The sequence below is a fragment of the Prionailurus bengalensis genome, chromosome C1, assembly GCF_016509475.1.
Source record: "Prionailurus bengalensis isolate Pbe53 chromosome C1, Fcat_Pben_1.1_paternal_pri, whole genome shotgun sequence".
Lineage (NCBI taxonomy): Eukaryota > Metazoa > Chordata > Mammalia > Carnivora > Felidae > Prionailurus > Prionailurus bengalensis.
Window position 1 is genome coordinate 111,743,480 of NC_057345.1, and position 18,612 is coordinate 111,762,091.

Sequence of the window (18,612 nt, forward strand, 5' to 3'; positions counted from 1 at the left end):
TGGTAAAAAATAATAACCTAAAATATATGAACCCCTAAAATATAGTAGTCTGTCTCTGAGAGAGCAGTATACATATTTCTTAAAATTTATATGAAAATACAATTCTTGTAAAGTAATATATATATATATATATATAATATAAATGAAGAATTTGCTCATTGACAGGGCTCTGCATTAAAGCCTGTTATAAAATGAATCATGACCCCATGATACATCTATTCTCCTAGAAGTGGCTTTTACCCATGGGTCTGGACACAGAGGAAGTCGAGGACCCTTTAAAGGTTCTAATGTCTACTATACTCAGACCCAGGCTGCAGGCTCCAGGACGGGGAGCAGGGACAGGACAGGGTGTGTTAGGAGGCAGGGAGAGGAGGAGGCTGTGGCCATGGGCTGAGAGCCAGTGAGGGGGCCTGATGCTCTAGATGGGGGTGTCGTTTGCATGGGGACTGACCTGAGGTTAGGCCGCAGGATGGCGTAACCCACAATGAAGTGCACCTTCTCCAGGTTGGACATTGGTCGGTCTGAGATGGGGCCATCAGGATCAAATGTCTCCTCTCCAATATTCAGCTGACTGGTCACCTTGAAACCCAAAGGCAGCAGTCAGTGACTCTGCCTTATTTGCAGACCGTTGTGACTCTCCTTATTTGCAAAGGAGGAAACCAGGCACAGGGAAGAAAACCAAAGCTTGGGATCCTATGGCTGGCCAGCAGTCGGGTCCAGCTTCTGTGGGGCCTCAGGCCTGGGGGACACCTCAGGTCTGCCCTGCCCTGCCCCCCTCACACCAGGCACCTGTGTGGATCCACGCTGCTGTGGAGACCGGGTGCTGTTCTCTCCGCCCAGGGTGTCGTGGAGGTGCTGCATCATGGAGCTGCCACGCAGGCCATTCCTGGCCAAAAGCACTGGCTCGGGCAGGTCACCCATGAACCTCAGGATGATGCTCCACACAGCCAGGGCGGCCTGGGGAAACCAAGAGGTCTCCACTAGAACGCAGCTCACAGTCCTGGGCCCATGATGACCCCTCCCCTTCTTCATTCCCTCTCAGCCAGGGGGAGGCCTGAGCCACTAGAAACCAGGGAACCACTGTGTACCGAGCAGTCGGCATCATCCTCGTGGTAGAGCAGTGGGTATCGGAGGGGCCGCCGGATGTGCGTGTGGCTGGCCGATTTCTGGAAGTACGTGGCAGCGAACTTGGGGAAGGTGTACTCGGCCAGGCCGTCCACATCCTCCTCGTACTCCTCCACCATGGGGACCGTGTCCAGGTCAACCTCAGGCAGCTTCTGGGTCCTTGCTTCCAGATCCTGGGTGCCGGTGAGAGAGAGGGTCAAGGGTCAGCCATCCTCTCAGATGCTAGCTGGCAGGGCACGCGTCTCTGGGGGCCAGGGAGCCCCAAGACAGGTGTGTCTGGCTATCTGCAGAATGATCCACTCCCCCTCGTGTCTGAGACCTCTCCCACCGCCTCACAGCCTCACTGGGCCCCTGGCGGGCTGTTCCTCCTGCAGAAGTGGTCTCAGCTGCCCCTACTGCACAGCCTGGTGTGTACTATGTGTGCATGCGTGTGTGCATGCGTGTGTGTACGTGCTCAGGGGAAAGGCATGAGCACCTGGGGGCAGGGTCAGGAGGGCACCCGGGTCACTGGGTCTCAGGGCCCGAAGCAGTGCAGTGAGAGCCCGGGGGATCTGTTCTACTCCAGCCCTCTCCTCCCACCCTGCTTCCTCCTCCCTCAGACACTGCTGCCAATGTTCATTAGTTCTCAGTGTTCCTCAGTTCCCAGGTCACAATCTGCAGAGCGGCAGCTGCAGGGTGCTCTGGGAAAGGGGTCACATACGAGTGGGAAATCCGCCCCCCCCACCCCCCTCACCCCCGGCTTCTCAGTGAGCCTAGAGGCTGGCTGAGATCAGGGACTAAGCGGGGCCCTCCTATCCCCTGCCAGGCCAGACCCCTGAAAGACAGCACCCATCTTACCTCGAAGTCCCTCGGGGACTGGCCCTCCTGCCCACCGATCACAGAGGGGAGGAAACCAAACACGCGCTCTACCATCTCCGTGTCGGTGACACTGTCGTAGATGGACTTGCGCTTCCTGGTGGGGACGGCATCTTGACTCTTCTGCTTCCTAGCCGGGAGGACCAGGAGTCCCTGCACAGATGCCCCACAGGGCAAAGGTTACCACAGGCCCAGTGAAGGCAAGCACCTTCCAGAACTCAACCAAACCTCCTCCTAACGTTGTTCATTCAGATCAATAAGTTTTCCTCTAAGATCCTAGAATTCAGGGACGCCTGGGGGACTCAATCCATTAACTCAGGTTCATGAGTTTAAGCCCTGCATCAGTCTCTGTGCTGACAGCCTGGAGCCTGGAGCCCGCTTTGGATTCTGTGTCTCCCTCTCTCTCTGCCCCTCCCCTGCTCACACACTCTCTCTCCCTCTCAAAAATAAATAAACATTAAATAATAAAACATAAAAAATAAATAAAATCCTAGAATTTAATAGCTAGTGTGACTAGAGATCAACTACCCTGAGCTTTTCATTTCCCATGGAGAATGGGAGGTCCAGAGAATGGGGGCTGCCTGCCTGTCCCTACCCTGACATGGTCCCCTAGCAACCGCCTCAAACCCCCAGGGGCCCCCAGAACCTATCTACCAGGTCCCTTCACTCAAAGAGCACCAAGGCTCCACTAGGGCAGGTCCCTGGGCCCATCCTCACTAGCGCATAGATGAGGCTGATTTGTGGCCCGTCTGGGGCCACACGGGAGCAGAAGCCTGCTGCTCATACGTCTGAGGCTCTGTTCTCTTACTTGTCCTTACACTGTACTAGTAATGCACTCAGCAGACCTAATTTTCATCTAGAGAGCAGGTGTGGACTTCATCCTAGCCCTTTGCCTTATCACAGTTCCGAGGAAAGAGGTTGAGTCTCAGATGCCGGCTGGAGGAGAGGGGGTCACGAGGGAGAGATTTCAAAATGCAGGGATGAGCAACTTGCATGGCTCCCCTGCTCCCTGTCCTCCAGCCTCTCCTGCCCAGACACTCAAATTCCTCTTGGAATTTCTCTGTCCCCTGTCATGCCACAGCCCAGTCACTAGGGGCTTTCGACCTTGGAGCTGTGGTCTCCCATGGCTCATTTGGCCCTGGTTTCCTACGTCATCCAGGGATGGCCCAGTCCTGCTGAGGAACCATCCCCAGGGCTAAAGGGAGAGGATCAAGAAGCTCAATTTACAGGTTCCAGGCATAAGACTATCCTGTTGACACGATGCCTCTCCCATGCCACCCACTGTGTGTTCCTGGGGAGACCTAGGTGTCCCACATGCTGCAGTAATAACTTTGGACATGGAGGGGATAGGAGTGCCTGGTGAAAGCTCATGTTGCCGCTCACCCCTCCTGACTGCCCTCCCTGCCGTGGGTCCCACGCATCCCCCACTGGCCCAAGAGGACAGAGGCCACCTACATTGGCTTTCTGCTGCCGGAAGTTCCGCCGGGCGGCCATGCCCCTGGCGTGTGCCTGGATGACTACCACCGCCCTCTTCTTGGCTTGGACTTGCTGGCGCACGAGGTAGCCCCTGCAGAGCGCCTGTAGCTGGACCGTCCTCTGCCGCATCATCTGGTACTGCTTGGCCAGTAGGAGGCCCCGGGCGATGGCCTGCAGGCGCTCAAAACCCAGGAGGATCTGCGGAAGCAAGAGGGATGTACATCCAAAGTGAGGCCTGGCCCAGCAGGGCAGAGTGCAGAGAAAGCCTCCCCAAAGGGACACAGAGAAAGAGAGGCAAGTCATATGCCCCAGGAGACCTCGCAAATTACCTTTACAGTTCTCTGCTTTTGGGCAAAGGACTAGCGCTAAAATTTTACACAAAAAATTTAAAATGTAAAATTTAAAATGTAAAATTTTACATCCATGGTTTGGATGTCATGTGGGTGATGGGGTCCTAGAGGCCTTGCTCATCACACCTAAAGCCAGGTCAGCCAAATTGTCAAGAGCTAGCGCCCCCAGGTGGAGGCCGATGGCTGGCATCACCAAGCCAATCTCTGGGATCTTTAACATAAAGAGGAAATAAATTGGTGAATACCCATTTCTGTGCTGCAAACATGCTCTGGTGATGGCAGTCCCTGAGTCCCTGGGCGAGTCTTGTTGGCTTCTCAGAGACCAACGCAGTGAGTGCCAGGTGTGTGGGGTCACGCTTTGTCTTACACGCTTGGATGTCACGCAGACCGGCACCCAAACCCCAGCTCTACTGCTTACTCACTGTGCTCCTGGGAAAATTACTTAACTTCTCTATGCCTCAGTTTCTTGACATATGGGGTGGATTTAATAACAAATCCAATGATGCAGGCAGAGCAATGGCTCTAAGTAGACTTTCCATCCATGTCAGCTGCCATTATGTCCTGTGAGCACAGAACCCAGGCAGGTCCGGGGTCAAATTTCAAAATGCTGGGATGTGCATCTTGGTGTCACTTCCCTGCTCCCTGCCTTTCAGCCTCTTCTGCCCAGACACCCAAAGGCTCCTTGTGGAATTTCTCTGCCCCCAAAGCATCATTCCACAGTCCAGTAATCAGGGGCCTTTGCTCTCCTCCACAGAACTGTAGCCTCTCACGGCCCATCCAGTCCTGGTTTCCTGAGCCTGGTTTGCTGATGTGACCACTGTGTGTCTCAACCATAGTCATGTCCCAGGACAAAGGCAAGTGGCCAAGTGAGGCCCAGTAGGGCATGGTTATGGTTGCTCTAGCTCATTTATTGAACAGACACTTATTAGCAGTGCCTGTGGTTATGAAAAACATCTGAAGGCCTTGAAACAGAGAATAATCCATCCACTTATTTGTTGCCTGTAAATTGAGAAAAGACGATTATATGATTTCAGAGCAGGCCACCTTGTTCTAGCTCGGGAGACGCTCCAAACTCTGCAAAAGGACACTGTGCAGCCCATAAACCTGAAAGCCTGTGACCTGAATGATGCTAAACAGACACTGTGTGGGGTGCTGAGAGCTGGTCATTTGAGGTCTGTTGTAACACGTTAGTGATCGAGCTCTCACCTTCACAAGAATAAACTTTCAGCTGGAGCAGCCTCCCAAGTGAATTCTCTCACCTGCTTGAAGTTCCGCCTGTTGTAATAGCCTCTCCACCCGGCCTGGAGGGTCACAGCTGCCTGCCTCTGCTTCAGGAACTCCTTCCTAGAAGGGTGAATGCAAGTCCAAATGTATGTAACAACTTCACACATTTCACACCCTTTGGGGGGAAAATGATTTGAAGGGAAGAGGGATAATGAAAGGTTGGGGAGAATGAATATAAATATTACTTCTTTTTCAGAAGCCTTTATAAGCCAAAGACACACGTGTTAGGAACTGAGATCTGCCAACGATGCGACTTTGTGAATTAGGACAGTGCAGTTTTTAGAACAATCAGGACATTTTCCCTTACTCCTTGTATTAGGGATAAAACTCATTTCCAACTTAAAAATTTTTTTTAATGGTTATTTTATTTTTGAGAGAGAGACAGAGCGCAAGCAGGGGAGGGGCAGAGAGAGAGGGAAACACAGAATCTGAAGCAGGCTCTAGCCTCCAAGCTGTCAGCACAGAGCCCAACGCGGGGCTCGAACCCATGAACTGTGAGATTGTGACCTGAGCCAGAGTCAGACACTTAACCAACTGAGCCATCCAGGCGTCCTGTCTCATTTTTTATTCCTTGTCAGACTCTTCCTGTTCCTCTGGCCAGTAGCCCAGGTGTCTGCCAGGAACCAGGTCAGAAATCCCAGGACTGGGACTCCTCCCTGGAGGCAGGTCAAGGCAGGAGGGCAGCCCCCTAGGCCCTGGTAGCCTGGCAGCTCCATCGAACTGCTCTCTGATGCAGGGAGGAAAGTGGGCTGAACACTGGGAGGGTAACCTGAAATTTGGCCTCTGGGGAGGCAAGCTTGGTGCATATAGATGTATCTTTTATCTCACACTTATCTGAGTTTCCTTTTCACTTCTATTAGTTTTTCAGGATATTTTCTTAGGTTTAAGACAGTAGACCTCAACCATATTAAAAATCATCTGGAAAACTTCAATATTTATTGATGCTCAGGCCCTACCCAGTCCAATTAAATCAGAATCTTTGCTGAAGGCTCTGGGAAATATATATATCTGTATATCTATTTATCTATCCATCTACCTAATATTTTTTTCGTATACATACACACACAGAGTATAAATATCTCCCCAGATGATTCTAATATAGGCCAACGTAAATAATTGAATTATCAAAAATAAAGATAATTTGTCTCGTTTCTGGTATTTATACTACTGGTTATCAAATGGGGATGATTCTGCCCCCAAGGCATATTTGGCAATGTTTAGAGACATTTTGAGTTGTTATGACTGGGAGATGGGGAAGGAGGGTGCTATTGACCTCTTGTGAGTAGAGGTCAGGGATACTGCTAAACATCCCACAATGCCCAGAACAGCCCCTCACAACAAAGAGTTATCTAATCCAAAATGTCAACAGAGTTGAAGCTGAGAAACCCTGATTTCTATCTTTTCTTTAATATTCTTGTCTAATTGCATTGTGCAGAAGAACAAGAACACCATCAGTTATCGACGATGATCACTTCTGAGAAGATGTATGGGGCAGACATACTTTTTTCTTATATCTCCTGCTAACTACAACTAAAATGTAAAACAAAGACAAGACTGAAATGTGGAGAGGAGAAGGCAGATTAGCTAGAGATCTCAGATCCAAGGAGTGACACAGTGGTAATTTTTCTAGGTTTTCTTTTTACCTCATATTTCCCAGACTAGGAGCTAAAGTGTTGGTGGAGACCCCTGGGGAATTCTGGACTTCCACCACCACTTGGCAGTAATGGGGTACTCCTCCCCTCCATGCTGGAGTGGTATCAGAGGAGACCTAGTACACAGGCAGGCCTTTCACTATCCCCATTTGGGAAGAATGTCACTCTCCTGTGGTATCAGTGGAGGCCTACTGGGAAGCTGGAACTCCCACTCCCAGCCAGCAGTAAAAAGAACCTCTACTTGCCTTGAGAGTCAATGGAGGCAATGTGGAGAACTTAGACTCTCCCCTCATCTGACAGTAAACAGATGTCACCCCTACTTTTCCCTGCTAGAGTAGTGTCAGAGGAACCCAGCTTAACCCTTGCTTAAACATTCTGTTTTAAGCAAGACCCAGAGTTCTTATAATATAATACCCAAAATGTCCATGTTTCAGTCCAAAATCACTTATCATACAAAGAGCAAGGAAAATAGCAACTTGAATAAGAAAAGACAAGCAACATATGCCAACATGGACAGAAAAGTTAGCCATTATAAAAATGCTTCAATGAGCAATTATAAACACACCTGAAACAAATGAGAAAATACAAAGTCTTAGTAAAGAAGTAAAAGACATAAAGTAGAACCAAATGGAACTTTTAGAACTGAAAAATACAATAACGAAATTAAAAAACAAAAACAAAAACAAAGAAACCTCAGTTTGGCAACAGAGAAAGGAGGAAAGAGTTAGTGAGCTTGAAGATAGAACAGTAAAAATCACCCAACCTGAAAAACAGAGAGAAAAGAGACTGAAATAAAATGACCAGAGCCTTAGGCACCATTGGGACTGTATCTTTTTTTTTTTTTTTTTTTTTTGGTCATTGGAGTCCTAGGAAGAAAGGAGAAAGAGATAGTGCTGCAAAAGCATTACAAGAAATAACGACTGAAAAGTTCATAATCATAACAGAAGATATAAACAAGCTCAGCAAACCTCAAACAGGATAAATTCAAATAAATTCACATCAAGATACATCATGGTTAAACTTCTGAAAACTAAAGGCAAAAAAATCTTGAAAGTAACAAGAGAGAAACAACACATTACTTATAGGGAGAAAATGATTTGGATTTCTCATCAGAAACTGTGGAGCCCAGGAGGAAGTGGCACAATATTCTCCAAGGATTGAGAGAGAAGAGCCATCAACCCAGAATTTTATGCTAGTGAAAATATCTTTCAGAACTGAAGGGGAAATCAAGACATTCCCAGACGAAGACTAAGAGAATTGTCACTAGACCTCCTAAAAGAACAAATAGAAGAAATTCTTTAAAGAGAAAGGAAATGATAAAAGAATAAACCGTAGAATACCAAGAAGGAAAAAATAAATAGTAAGTAATAGTGTAAGTAAGCAATTCAATAAACTTTCCTCTCCTCTTGAGTTTTCAAAATTTTGTTTGATGATTGAAGCAAAATTTGTAACACTGTCTGATGTGGTTCTAAATGTATGTAGAGGAAATATTTAAGGAAAATTATATTACAAATGGGAGAAGGTAAAAGGACATAAAGACAGATAAAGTTTCTATACTTCTCAAAGTGGTAAAATGATGACACTAATAGACTGTCATAATTTGTGTATATATAATGTAATATTGGAGCAACCACTAAAAAAAGCTTTAAAAAGAAATACATTTGAAAACACTATAAATAAATGAAAATGGAATTTTAAAAAACATTTAGGCAATCCGCAGTATGGCAAGACAAAGAAAACAGAGAAATGAAAAACAGAGAACAAACAGAAAACAAAAAATAAAATGACAGACTTAATTTCTGACATGAATAATTACATTAAGTGTAAAAAGTATAACTACACCAATTAAAAGACAGAGATTGGCTTAAGAGATTTAAAAGCATGACTGTCTATGAGAAACTCACTTAAAACACAGGTTGAAAGTAAAAGGATGAAAAATATATATCATGCAAAGAATAACCAAAACAAAACAGGAGTGGCTGTATTATTATCAGAAAAGTAGACCTCAGAACAAAGAAAATAGCCAGAGACAGAGGGGGACATTGCATGATGATAAAAGGATAAATCCACCAAGAAAACATAGCAATCCTAAATGTGTATGCACCAAACAACACAGCTAAAAAATATACGAAGCAAAAAATGATAGAATTGAAATGAAAAATGGGAAAATCCATAATTATGGTTGGAAACTTCAACACTCCTTTCTCAATAATGGGTAGAACAACTAGGCAGTAAATCAGCAAGAATATAAAATTCAGTATCATTATCAACCAACAAGATATAATTGACATGTTCAGAACATTCCACTAAACAACATCAGAATACATGCCCTTTTCAAGCACCCTTAGAACATATAACAAGACCGTCCATATCCTGGGCCATAAAGGAAATATCAGCACACTAAAAAAATTTAACCCATACAGATTGTGTCTCTAACCACAATGGAATCAAACTAGAAATCAATAACAGAATGATAACAAGAAAGGCTCCAAACACTTGGAAACTAAACGACATACTTCCAAATAACCCATGAGCCAAAGAGAAAGTCTCAAAGGAAATTTTTTAAAAAACCAATTGAAAAAAAATGAAAAAATAACATATCAAAATGTATGAGACATAGCTAAAGAAGGGCTGAGGAGATTTATAGCACTTTACATCAGAATAGAGGAAAAGCTTTGAATCAAATATCTGAGCTCCCACCTTAAAAATCTACAAAAAGAAGAATAAAGTACACTCTAGGCTGGAAGAAGAAAAGAAATAATAAAAAGAGCAGAAATCACGGAAATTGAAAAAAGAAAGAAAGAAAAGCATTAGAGAAAATCAATGAAACTAAAATCTGGTTCTTTGAAAAGGTCAAGAAAATTGACAGACCTCTCTAGCAAAACAGACCAAGAAAAGAGAAAGACACAAGTTGTCAATATCAGGGATGAAACAGAGTATCATCACAGACTCTGCAGACATCGAAATTATAATAATGGAATACTATGAATAACTCTGCACATACAAAGTTTTTCTGACAACTTAGATGAAATGCACCAGTTTCTCAAAAAGCACAAATTGCCACAAGTCACTCAATCTGAAATAGATAATTTGGATTGCCCTCAACTACTAAGGAATTTATCATTTAAAAACTCCTCACAAAGAAGTCTCCAGGACCAGATGGTTTCACTGGAGAATTCTAGCAAACATTTAAAGAATTCACAACAATTCTGTGCAATCTCTTCCAGAAAATAGAAGAGGGGGAAACACTTCCTAATTCTTTTTATGGAGCTAATGTTACTCTGATACCAAAACCAGACAAAAATATTACAAAAGAATAAACCTAAAGATCTCATAAATATAGAAGTAAAAATTCATAACAAAATATTGGCAAATAGTATACAGCAATATACAAAAAGAACTACACACTATGACCAAGTGGGGTTTATTCTAGGGCTGGTTCGGTATTAAAAAAACCAGTCAATGTTATCCACCATATTAAAAGGCCAACCAAGGGGGTGCCTGAGTGGCTTAGTCTGTTGAGCATCTGACTCTCTATTTCAGCTCAGGTCATGATCCCACAGTTGTGGGATCGAGCCCCAGGTCAGGCTCCATGCTCAACGTGGAGCCTGCTTAAGATTCTCTCTCTCAGGGCACCTGGGTGGTTCAGTTGGTTAAGTGTCTGACTCTCAGTCAGGTCATGATCTCACGATTTCATGGGTTCAAGCCCCACATCAGGCATCAGGATCTGTGCTGACAGTGCAGAGCCTGCTTAGGGTTCTCTCTCTCTCTCTGCCCCTCCCCTGCTCACACTGTCTCTCTCTCTCTCAAATAAATAAACTTTAAAAAAATTTTATTAAAAAAAAGATTCTTTCTCTCTCTCTCTCTCTCTCTCTCTCTCTCTCTCTCTCTCTCTCTTTCTCCCTCTGCCCCTCTTCCCTGCTTGTACATGCTACTCTCTCGCTAAGGTAAAATAAAATAAAAATAAAAATAAAAGGCTAAACAAGAAAAAAATCCCATGATCATACTAACTGATGTAGAATCAACAGATGACAAAATTCAATACCCATTTCTGAGAAACACTCCCAGAAAACTAGGAATACAGGAAACTTCCTCAACTTGATAGGGATCACCCACAAGAAACCTACAGCTAACATTACACTTAATGGTTAAAGACTGAGTGCTTTCCCCTAAGCTGTGAAACAAAGTAAAGATATCTGCTTTCACCACTCTTATAATATTGGAAGTTCTGGCCAGTACATTAAGCAAGAAAAGTAAATAAAAGATATATAGATTGGAAAGGAGGAAATAAGACTGTTCCTATTTGCACATAACATGATGGTCTACATAGAAAACTTTGAGAAATCCATAAAAAGTAAGTGACTTCAGCAAGGTTACAGGAAACAAAGTCAACACACAAATCAATAATATTTTAACATACCACCAATGAATACATCAATGCCAAAATTAAAAATACAGCACCATTTATAATCTCTCAAAAAAACCACAAAAAACTCAATCTAGGTATAAACCTAACAAAACATGTACAGAACATGTATGCTGAAAACTACAAGACACTGGTGAAAGACATCAAAAAAGATCTAAGTAAATGGAATTCATGGATTAGAAAACAACCTAATAGAGACATCAATTCTCCTTAAATTGATATTCAACATAACTACTATGAAAATCCCTGCAAGATTTTTTGTAGATATGGACAAGATGTTTCTAAAATGTATATGGAAAGGCAAAAGACCCAGAACAGCTAAAACAATTTAAAAAAAGAAGAAGGTAGGAAGAATTAGTCTATACAGCTTCAAGACTTATTATAGAACTACAGTCAACAAGACAGTGTGGCATTGGCAGAGGAACACACAGATTAATGCAACAGAATAGAGAATGCAGAAACAGACCTACAAATACGCCCAACTGATTTTTGACACAGGTGCAAAATGAAGTCATTGAAACAAGGATGGACTTTTCAGTGAATGATGCAGGAGCAACATCCACTGGGGAAAAATTTTTTAAAAGAACCTTAGCCTAAGTCTCACACCCTACAGAACGTCCACTCAAAATGAAAATGGACCTAAATGTAAACTGTAAAACTATAGAATCTTCTAGGAAAAAAAAAAAGATAAGAGAAAACTTTCGGCAGAGATCTTAGAGGTGACACCAAAAGCAAGCTCCATGAAGGAAAATTTGATAAACTGGACTCCATCAAAACTAAAAATTTTGGGGACGCCTGGGTGGCCCAGTCGTTTAAGCATCTGACTTCGGCTCTAGTCATGATCTAAGGGTTCGTGAGTTCGAGCCCCATGTGCAGCTCTGTGCTGACAGTTCAGAGCCTGGAGACTGCTTCAGATTCCGTGTCTCCCTCTCTTTCTGCCCCTCCCCTGTTCACACTCTGTCTCTCTCAAAATGTCAAAAATAAAATAAACATTAAAAAAATTTAGAAAAAAACAACTAAAAATTTTGCTCTGCAAAGACCCTCTTAAGAGGACTTCATGAAAAATGCTGGACTGGGAGAAGATCTTTGCAAACCATGCATCCAGCAAAGGACTAGTATCTAGTATATATAAATAATTCCCAAAATTCAACAGAGAATTAAATTAGAAACCGGGCAAATAGCACACACAGACGGTTCACAAAAGAGGATATACATACTCGTGGCAGATAAGCCCATGAAAAGATGTGGGTGTGTGGGCTGGGGAGGGCTTGGGCAGGGCCAGCACCTGTATTTGTAGCCTCGCAGGACTTTCTGGATGCTGACGGCTGCCTTGTTCAGCATCTCACTCCTCTGTAACTCCAGCAGAGTGTCCTGTTTATCCTGCGACACAAGAGACCCCAGCATGTAGCTGCTTCCACTCATCTCCACATACCACCTGGGGCCAGGGCTCTGTCTCCCAAAGGGTCTCCCAGACTTTTCCCATATGTGCTCCCTGGAGGGCAAGCAAGGGGAAGGGGCACTCAAATTGATCCCGATGTCCCCCATCCAAGAACTTCCCATCTTAGCTCTTTTCTCTTGTGAATTCAATCTGGCAAATTTCATTTCTGCTCTGGAGAACCCAAGAAGGGGTCAAAAAGTTTCCCCAAAATTGTGTTTTATTTCCCCCAATTCATGTGAAATGTCATGCAACTTGTATTACAGGCTCATACTTGTTTCAATATAAACATGTTTCCTCAGCCTTCGAGTAGGGCTTGAAGTGGGTTGATTAGCCTTATTCACCCCTGAGCTGCGACTGTCCCTGGCCTGTTTTTGTGCTTCAACTGGATCCCTGTTTCCTTGGGCTTGCCATCCTAGTCCCTGCAGGGCAAAGACCATCTTTGTGGAACAGAAAGAAGCTCGGCCTTTTGGTGAGTGGTAAGGAGAGGCAGGGGCTTGGTGGCCTCTCCTGCCTCCATCAGTCTTGCATCAGCAAGCATGGAGCCTCTTCATGTGCCTGGGTGGGCACTGGAAACACAGAAATACACTAGACCCCTGACGGTGGCCTCAAGGAGTAGCTAGGGAGGGGTGGGCACTCTCCTCCTCCCCTCCTCCACCACCTGCCTACACTGACCGCACCCCTGTGGCCCTCGCCGTCTGTCCCAGCTTCTGGGACAGCACCCTGGGACTTGCCCAATGTCTATCCTCCCCAGCCTCACCTCCCCAGTGGAATCTGAAGCCCCTCTGTGTCTTCCCGGTTGTCTAAGTCCCAGAGCCCCAGCACAAGCCTGGCTAATGCATGGACAGAGGAACAGACAGACTAACCAGAGGATCAGGGTCGGGAGGTCCCTCTGGGGACAGATGAAGACAGGTGGGCAGGCTCTATGGGGAAAGTGGAGGGAGTGGAGGACTTTGGAAGGGGCGGGGGGATGGGGTGGCGCTTGGGCAGGCTGGCAGAGCATGTGTCCAGGCACTGATCTTCTCTCCTCCCTCCTCTTTCTCTCTTTGCTCACCCACCCACAGCTTACAAGGATCTCTCCTCTGTGGCTCTTGACCCAACGTGCAGTCCTGGAGGGCCCAAAGGCTGTGGGTGTCAGCCACAAGCTGCCTCCGTGTGACCTCGGGCCTCGCTGGAAGTTGTAGGGGATGGAGATGGGAGGTGCTGCTTGCACAGGCCTGCTCAAGAACAAGCTCTTCTAGGGGGAGGGGGGCCAGCACACTGGCTCCTTCCACGGAAGTGCTGGCTCTCCAGGGCTCTAAAGAGGTGGAGCTTCCCCAGGTCTGACTCTTTAGACTGTGGTTCCCCACATGGAGGAGGAGGCCTATCTAAGGGACTGTGGGAGCCTATCCTGAGCTCCTGCTTGCCTCTGCCTGGTGGCCTGGGGCAGCTCCCCCTTCTCCTGAGGTCTTGCCTTTGATGCCCTGCTCTGAGAAGCCTCCTGGACTTCTGCAGGCGGGGCTGAGCTCTCCTCATGGTCCCTTGCCTCTCTTCTACAGCATGGCTTTCTACAACAGGGGTGCCTCAGGGTGGGGGCCATGCCCAGAGCAAGCTCCCGCGGCACTGGCTCAGGGTGGGTGAGCGGATGCCACCTGGTGGGCATGAGACCAGCCCCTCACGCTCCAGGAGGCTGAAGACCAGCGTGTTCAGGGGCTCACCTTCAGGAAAATTTTGGTCTTTCCCACTTTCCATTCTTTGTCTGTCCCCAGCCATGTTTCGGCAATGCGCAGGGTCATCTGGCGAGCCTTGTCTCGAAGCTGCCGAGGAGAAAACAGGAGTGGCTTGGTGGCGTTGGAGCAGGCCCCCAGGTGGGAGGCTGAGGCTTTCTGGGACTTGAGTCTTCCTTCTCCCCTGGGTGTCAGTGTTGCTTGGCCAGGACACAGGCTCAAGGCACTTCTGAACAAGAGTGGGGCCAGGGGAGAGCCCAGACCCAGGAGCCTCGAGGCCACCACGCCTGGGGCCTCAGCGTGGCTGTTGAGCACTTGGACAGCTCCAAGTGTAGGCAGCTGAGTGTTTGAGAAAGGATGGGAAGGACATCTTGCTCCAAACAGCAACCCCACCAGGGCATGATCTCGCCAGTGTTTGCTTTAAATGGCAGACAGCTCCTAGTACCAACATTTCAGCCACTAACCTCATCCAGGGAGTGTGACACGGTGGGAGCCAACCCCTCCCTCTCTCCCAGGGCACCCAGGGAGTGAGAGATGGGGCTGGAGGAGATGAGAAGGAAGGGGGTCCAGGAAGGGGCCCTCAGCATCGGGAGGGCAGCTAGAGGACCCCCTTGAACCTGGGGGTTGGGGCGCCCCTGAGGTCACTTACGCCTGTCAGGGCCAGCATGAGCAGGCGGGGGACGGCGGGGGGGCAGTGGCGGGGTGAGCACCTGGAATCTCACGGCGCTGGGCAGCAACACACGAAACCTCTGGGAGAACGCGTCAAACGTGTACCGGATGGGGAAGCCCGACTTGCGGATGTACACCGTCTGCATCATGCCCGAGTAGCGCAGCTGCCGGATGCACAGCTCCCGGTCGAACAGCTGCGGGCGCACAGGTCACAGGCCCGCTTTCTGAACAGCTGCACGTGCTCGGTGCACCTGCCAGGGCGGCCCTCCCAACCACCTGGCTGTCCCCAGATACGAGAGAACCCCACGATGCTTGCCTGAATCGCAGTGTATGCTTTAACCTGCAGACTCCTATTTTCCAGAGAGGAATTTGGACCCAAGTCACTGAAAATTCTGTCCCAAGAGTATTTACAAGCAGATGGAAGTCGGTGATATACAAACTGTGACTTCCACAAGAACACTAATACTTCCCTCATTCTCAGCAAATGCAAAGTACTATGAATATAAAAGTTATTTGCTTATGTCATGTTTAAAATGTTTTTAAATGCCCCACAACAATGCTCTCAAAGAAGTTTCCTTGCGGCCTTGCCTGTGCTGGGGTGGGCTCTGTCCCACCTCCCACACTCTAATGGAATGAAGAAACACATTTCCTACCTAGAGTCAGGAAGCATTGTAGCCAGCTTAGTTTCTCTCCCCCAGAGATGGGCATGGCTGATAGAGAGGAATTTGGACACGATGCTTTGAGCAGGGGAATGGGGTCTTCAGCCATGGCTCCAGACTCTGCATGGCTTAGCCGCAAGAGAGCCCCCCTCAACCTCCCAGCCAGGAGTGTCTGGGGACTAAGGGCACACCCTCGAATCTGGCAAGCCCACCAGCAGGCTGTTACCCACCTGGAAAGGCTGAGGACCACAGAGCCAACTGCTCGTGGGGTCCAGGGCCACATGGCAGTTAGTCTTGGGCAACTAATTGGCTCCCATTTATTGAGCATTTCCAGTGGGCTCCATGTTTCTCATTTAATCTTTATAACAGCCCTACATAGCGGGGTACTTAGCTCCAATTTAAAGATGAGGTGCCTGAGGTTCAGGGCCACACTGAGCAAGGTTCACCTTGAGCCTGCCTGGCCCCTCAGCCTGGCCTCCCCCTACACCTACATAGCAGCCACTGTCTCTGAGCCATGTCCCAGCTGGGGCTGCTGGAGAGACAGAAGCATCAGCTCCAGGCCCCGCCCACCTGTCCCTCAGCGCTGGAAGTGGGGTGGGGGATGAGGGCAGAGGGCCTCTGAGAGCACAGTTATTACCCAACATACAGGTGTTGTGCCTACCTTCTGGATTTCCTGGGTCAGTCCCAATTTCATATAATTCTGTTCTATTCCAAAAATATGCTGCATTTAATGTAATATTAATTTTTTCCCCTTATAAGATTTTTTTGAGTCATTTCATCTTGTTTTAGATGTTATTTCCCAGTTTTGGGGAGTCCTATATTTGAGCCTCTGGGTGTGATTCCCAAGCCCACAGATCCAGGACTTCTGGGTGGCAGGCTCCTACCCAGCACATATGCAGATAAAGCCACCCTCCAAAGAGCTGCTTGGCCTCAGGTCTTGGTGACAGCTAGCCAGCCTCTAACATCCTAGTATGGGTTGCTGCCTTACTGAGCCACGTTTACACACGCAGATGTGCCAAAAACATCATGTATAGGCCTTGCTGTCCCCATAGGTTGGCAAGATTCTGACTTTACAGGAGAGAAAACGGGCTCAGAGAAGCAGAGCACCGGCCAAGTGCAAACAGCTGGTGAATGGCAGGCCAGAGACAGCAGAGGTCTGGTTATCCAAAGCCCTGCCAGTCACTGACCTTAGAATGGCCTAGACTGGTCACCTTGCCTCAGTGTCCCCATCTGTAAAACGGGGACAGACAGCTCTAATGCTAGCCAGGCCCTGGTAAAGGAGTGACATAACCCTAGATGCCATTAGACTCATCCAGTAGGTGCTCCCTCCCTCCTCGTGTGTGCCCCCCCCAGTCACCCCTCATTACCAGTGGCTTCTTGTACTCGTTGGGTTTGATGCAGCGGATGAAGTAGGGCTGGCAGCTGGTCAGGATTTTCATCAGCTGGTCTAGGGACTTCTTAAACTGGCCTGCCAGGGTGGAGGGCTGCTTGCCAGAGTCTGCAGACTGCAAGCAGAAGCACAGGTACAAGCGGGGCGCTGGGGGGCTCGGCCTGGGGCACAGCTGACCCAGAGGAGGGCTCCTGCCAACATCCCACAGATGTGCAGGGCTGTATTCACTCAGCCCCTCCCTTACTGGCCCACCATAGGTTCTGGTGAGCAAGACACGGCCAGGCGTCCTGCCTAGAGGTGGGGTCTCCCACATGGGGTGTACAGGATCATGCACCAGCGTGAGAAAGCATGTGAGACCTTACAACACTCCCTTTTTACCTCACCCTTCCACATTTTCAGTTCTTGTATCGGTTTTGTTTTTAAAACATGTTTTATACTGCACAATGTAAGCATTGTAGTAAACGTATATAGTTTTAAAACAAATGTATTGAAACTATGGATGCAGGAGAAAACAAGCCCTAGTGTATGTTTTGTGCAATGCCTGATCTTGGGCAATGCTCCATGATCAAACCCTCTCCGAGTCAAATGCAACTGAATGAAGGCGGGTACTGCCAAATGGCAGCAATTGGAGACACGTGGCAACACTTTTGAGACAAGAAAGCCACCACTGGCACCTTACAGGAACAATGGGCAGCATTTTCCTGTTGTCCAGGTTGGTGAAATAATGTGCATTCCCTGCCATGTCCTCCTGACATGCTCCAGGGGCCCCACGGTGGCTGGGACAAGCCTATACTCTGGCCTTGCTGTGGAGAGTGTAGCCTAACTCAGTGATGCAGAGGGTATGGGCTGGTCCCAGCTGGTTCCGGACGTGGGCAAGTCCTGCACCGCCTCAGGGCTTCTTGGTGCCTCCCTGGGCCCTGAGGTCTCAGGAGAGGCCGCCTACAGAGGGTAGGGTGGGGCATGATATGATGAGAGGTCAAGGGCACCTCAGTGTGGCCAGAGCAGAATGCAAGGCACAGGGGGCAGGTTCCTCTGCCTACACCCCAAGTTCCTGAGCCACTCCTGGGCCCATCTCCCTGCCCCTTGGTGGGGGAGTTCCTCATTAGACAATTCATGGGCCTTTTCTGGAACAGTCACTCTTGAGGGGTGGAGGCATGGCAGGGAGTGGGTAGGCAGACCCTCACCCTGCCAGGACATCCTAGGCTTCCCTGGGGAGCACTGAGGGCTCCCTGCTGCCCACCTCCCTGGCCGGTGGCCCGTAGTGCTGCCCCTGCCACACCACACACCCCACACCACACACACACACACCACATACGTAGCATACACACACTGCACCCCACATACATCACACAAAACGCACTCCACACACCCCACACCACAAGCACATATACCAAATAACCACACACACCACACACACCACACATACGCCCCAGAGACACCACACAAAACGCATACGGCATGCACACACACTACACAATACATACACCATGCACATACCCAACACATACATAGAGACCAATCTAGAAACATAATATTAACACCAGCAGATGTGCCTCCACCAGACCACCACACTCTCAGAAGCAGG

At 47.8% G+C, this 18,612-nt stretch overlaps 1 protein-coding gene across 1 annotated transcript in view; it reads right to left on the reverse strand.

Moving 5' to 3' along the window:
* Positions 1-18,612, reverse strand: part of MYO7B (myosin VIIB) — a 75,019-nt gene that overhangs the window by 22,642 nt on the left and 33,765 nt on the right. Inside the window, 10 exon segments of the mRNA XM_043573361.1 lie at positions 452-636; positions 751-957; positions 1,089-1,298; positions 1,963-2,133; positions 3,436-3,654; positions 5,066-5,150; positions 12,454-12,548; positions 14,301-14,399; positions 15,020-15,172; positions 17,005-17,142. Of these exon segments, the coding sequence (XP_043429296.1) occupies positions 452-636; positions 751-957; positions 1,089-1,298; positions 1,963-2,133; positions 3,436-3,654; positions 5,066-5,150; positions 12,454-12,548; positions 14,301-14,399; positions 15,020-15,172; positions 17,005-17,142 (1,562 nt within the window).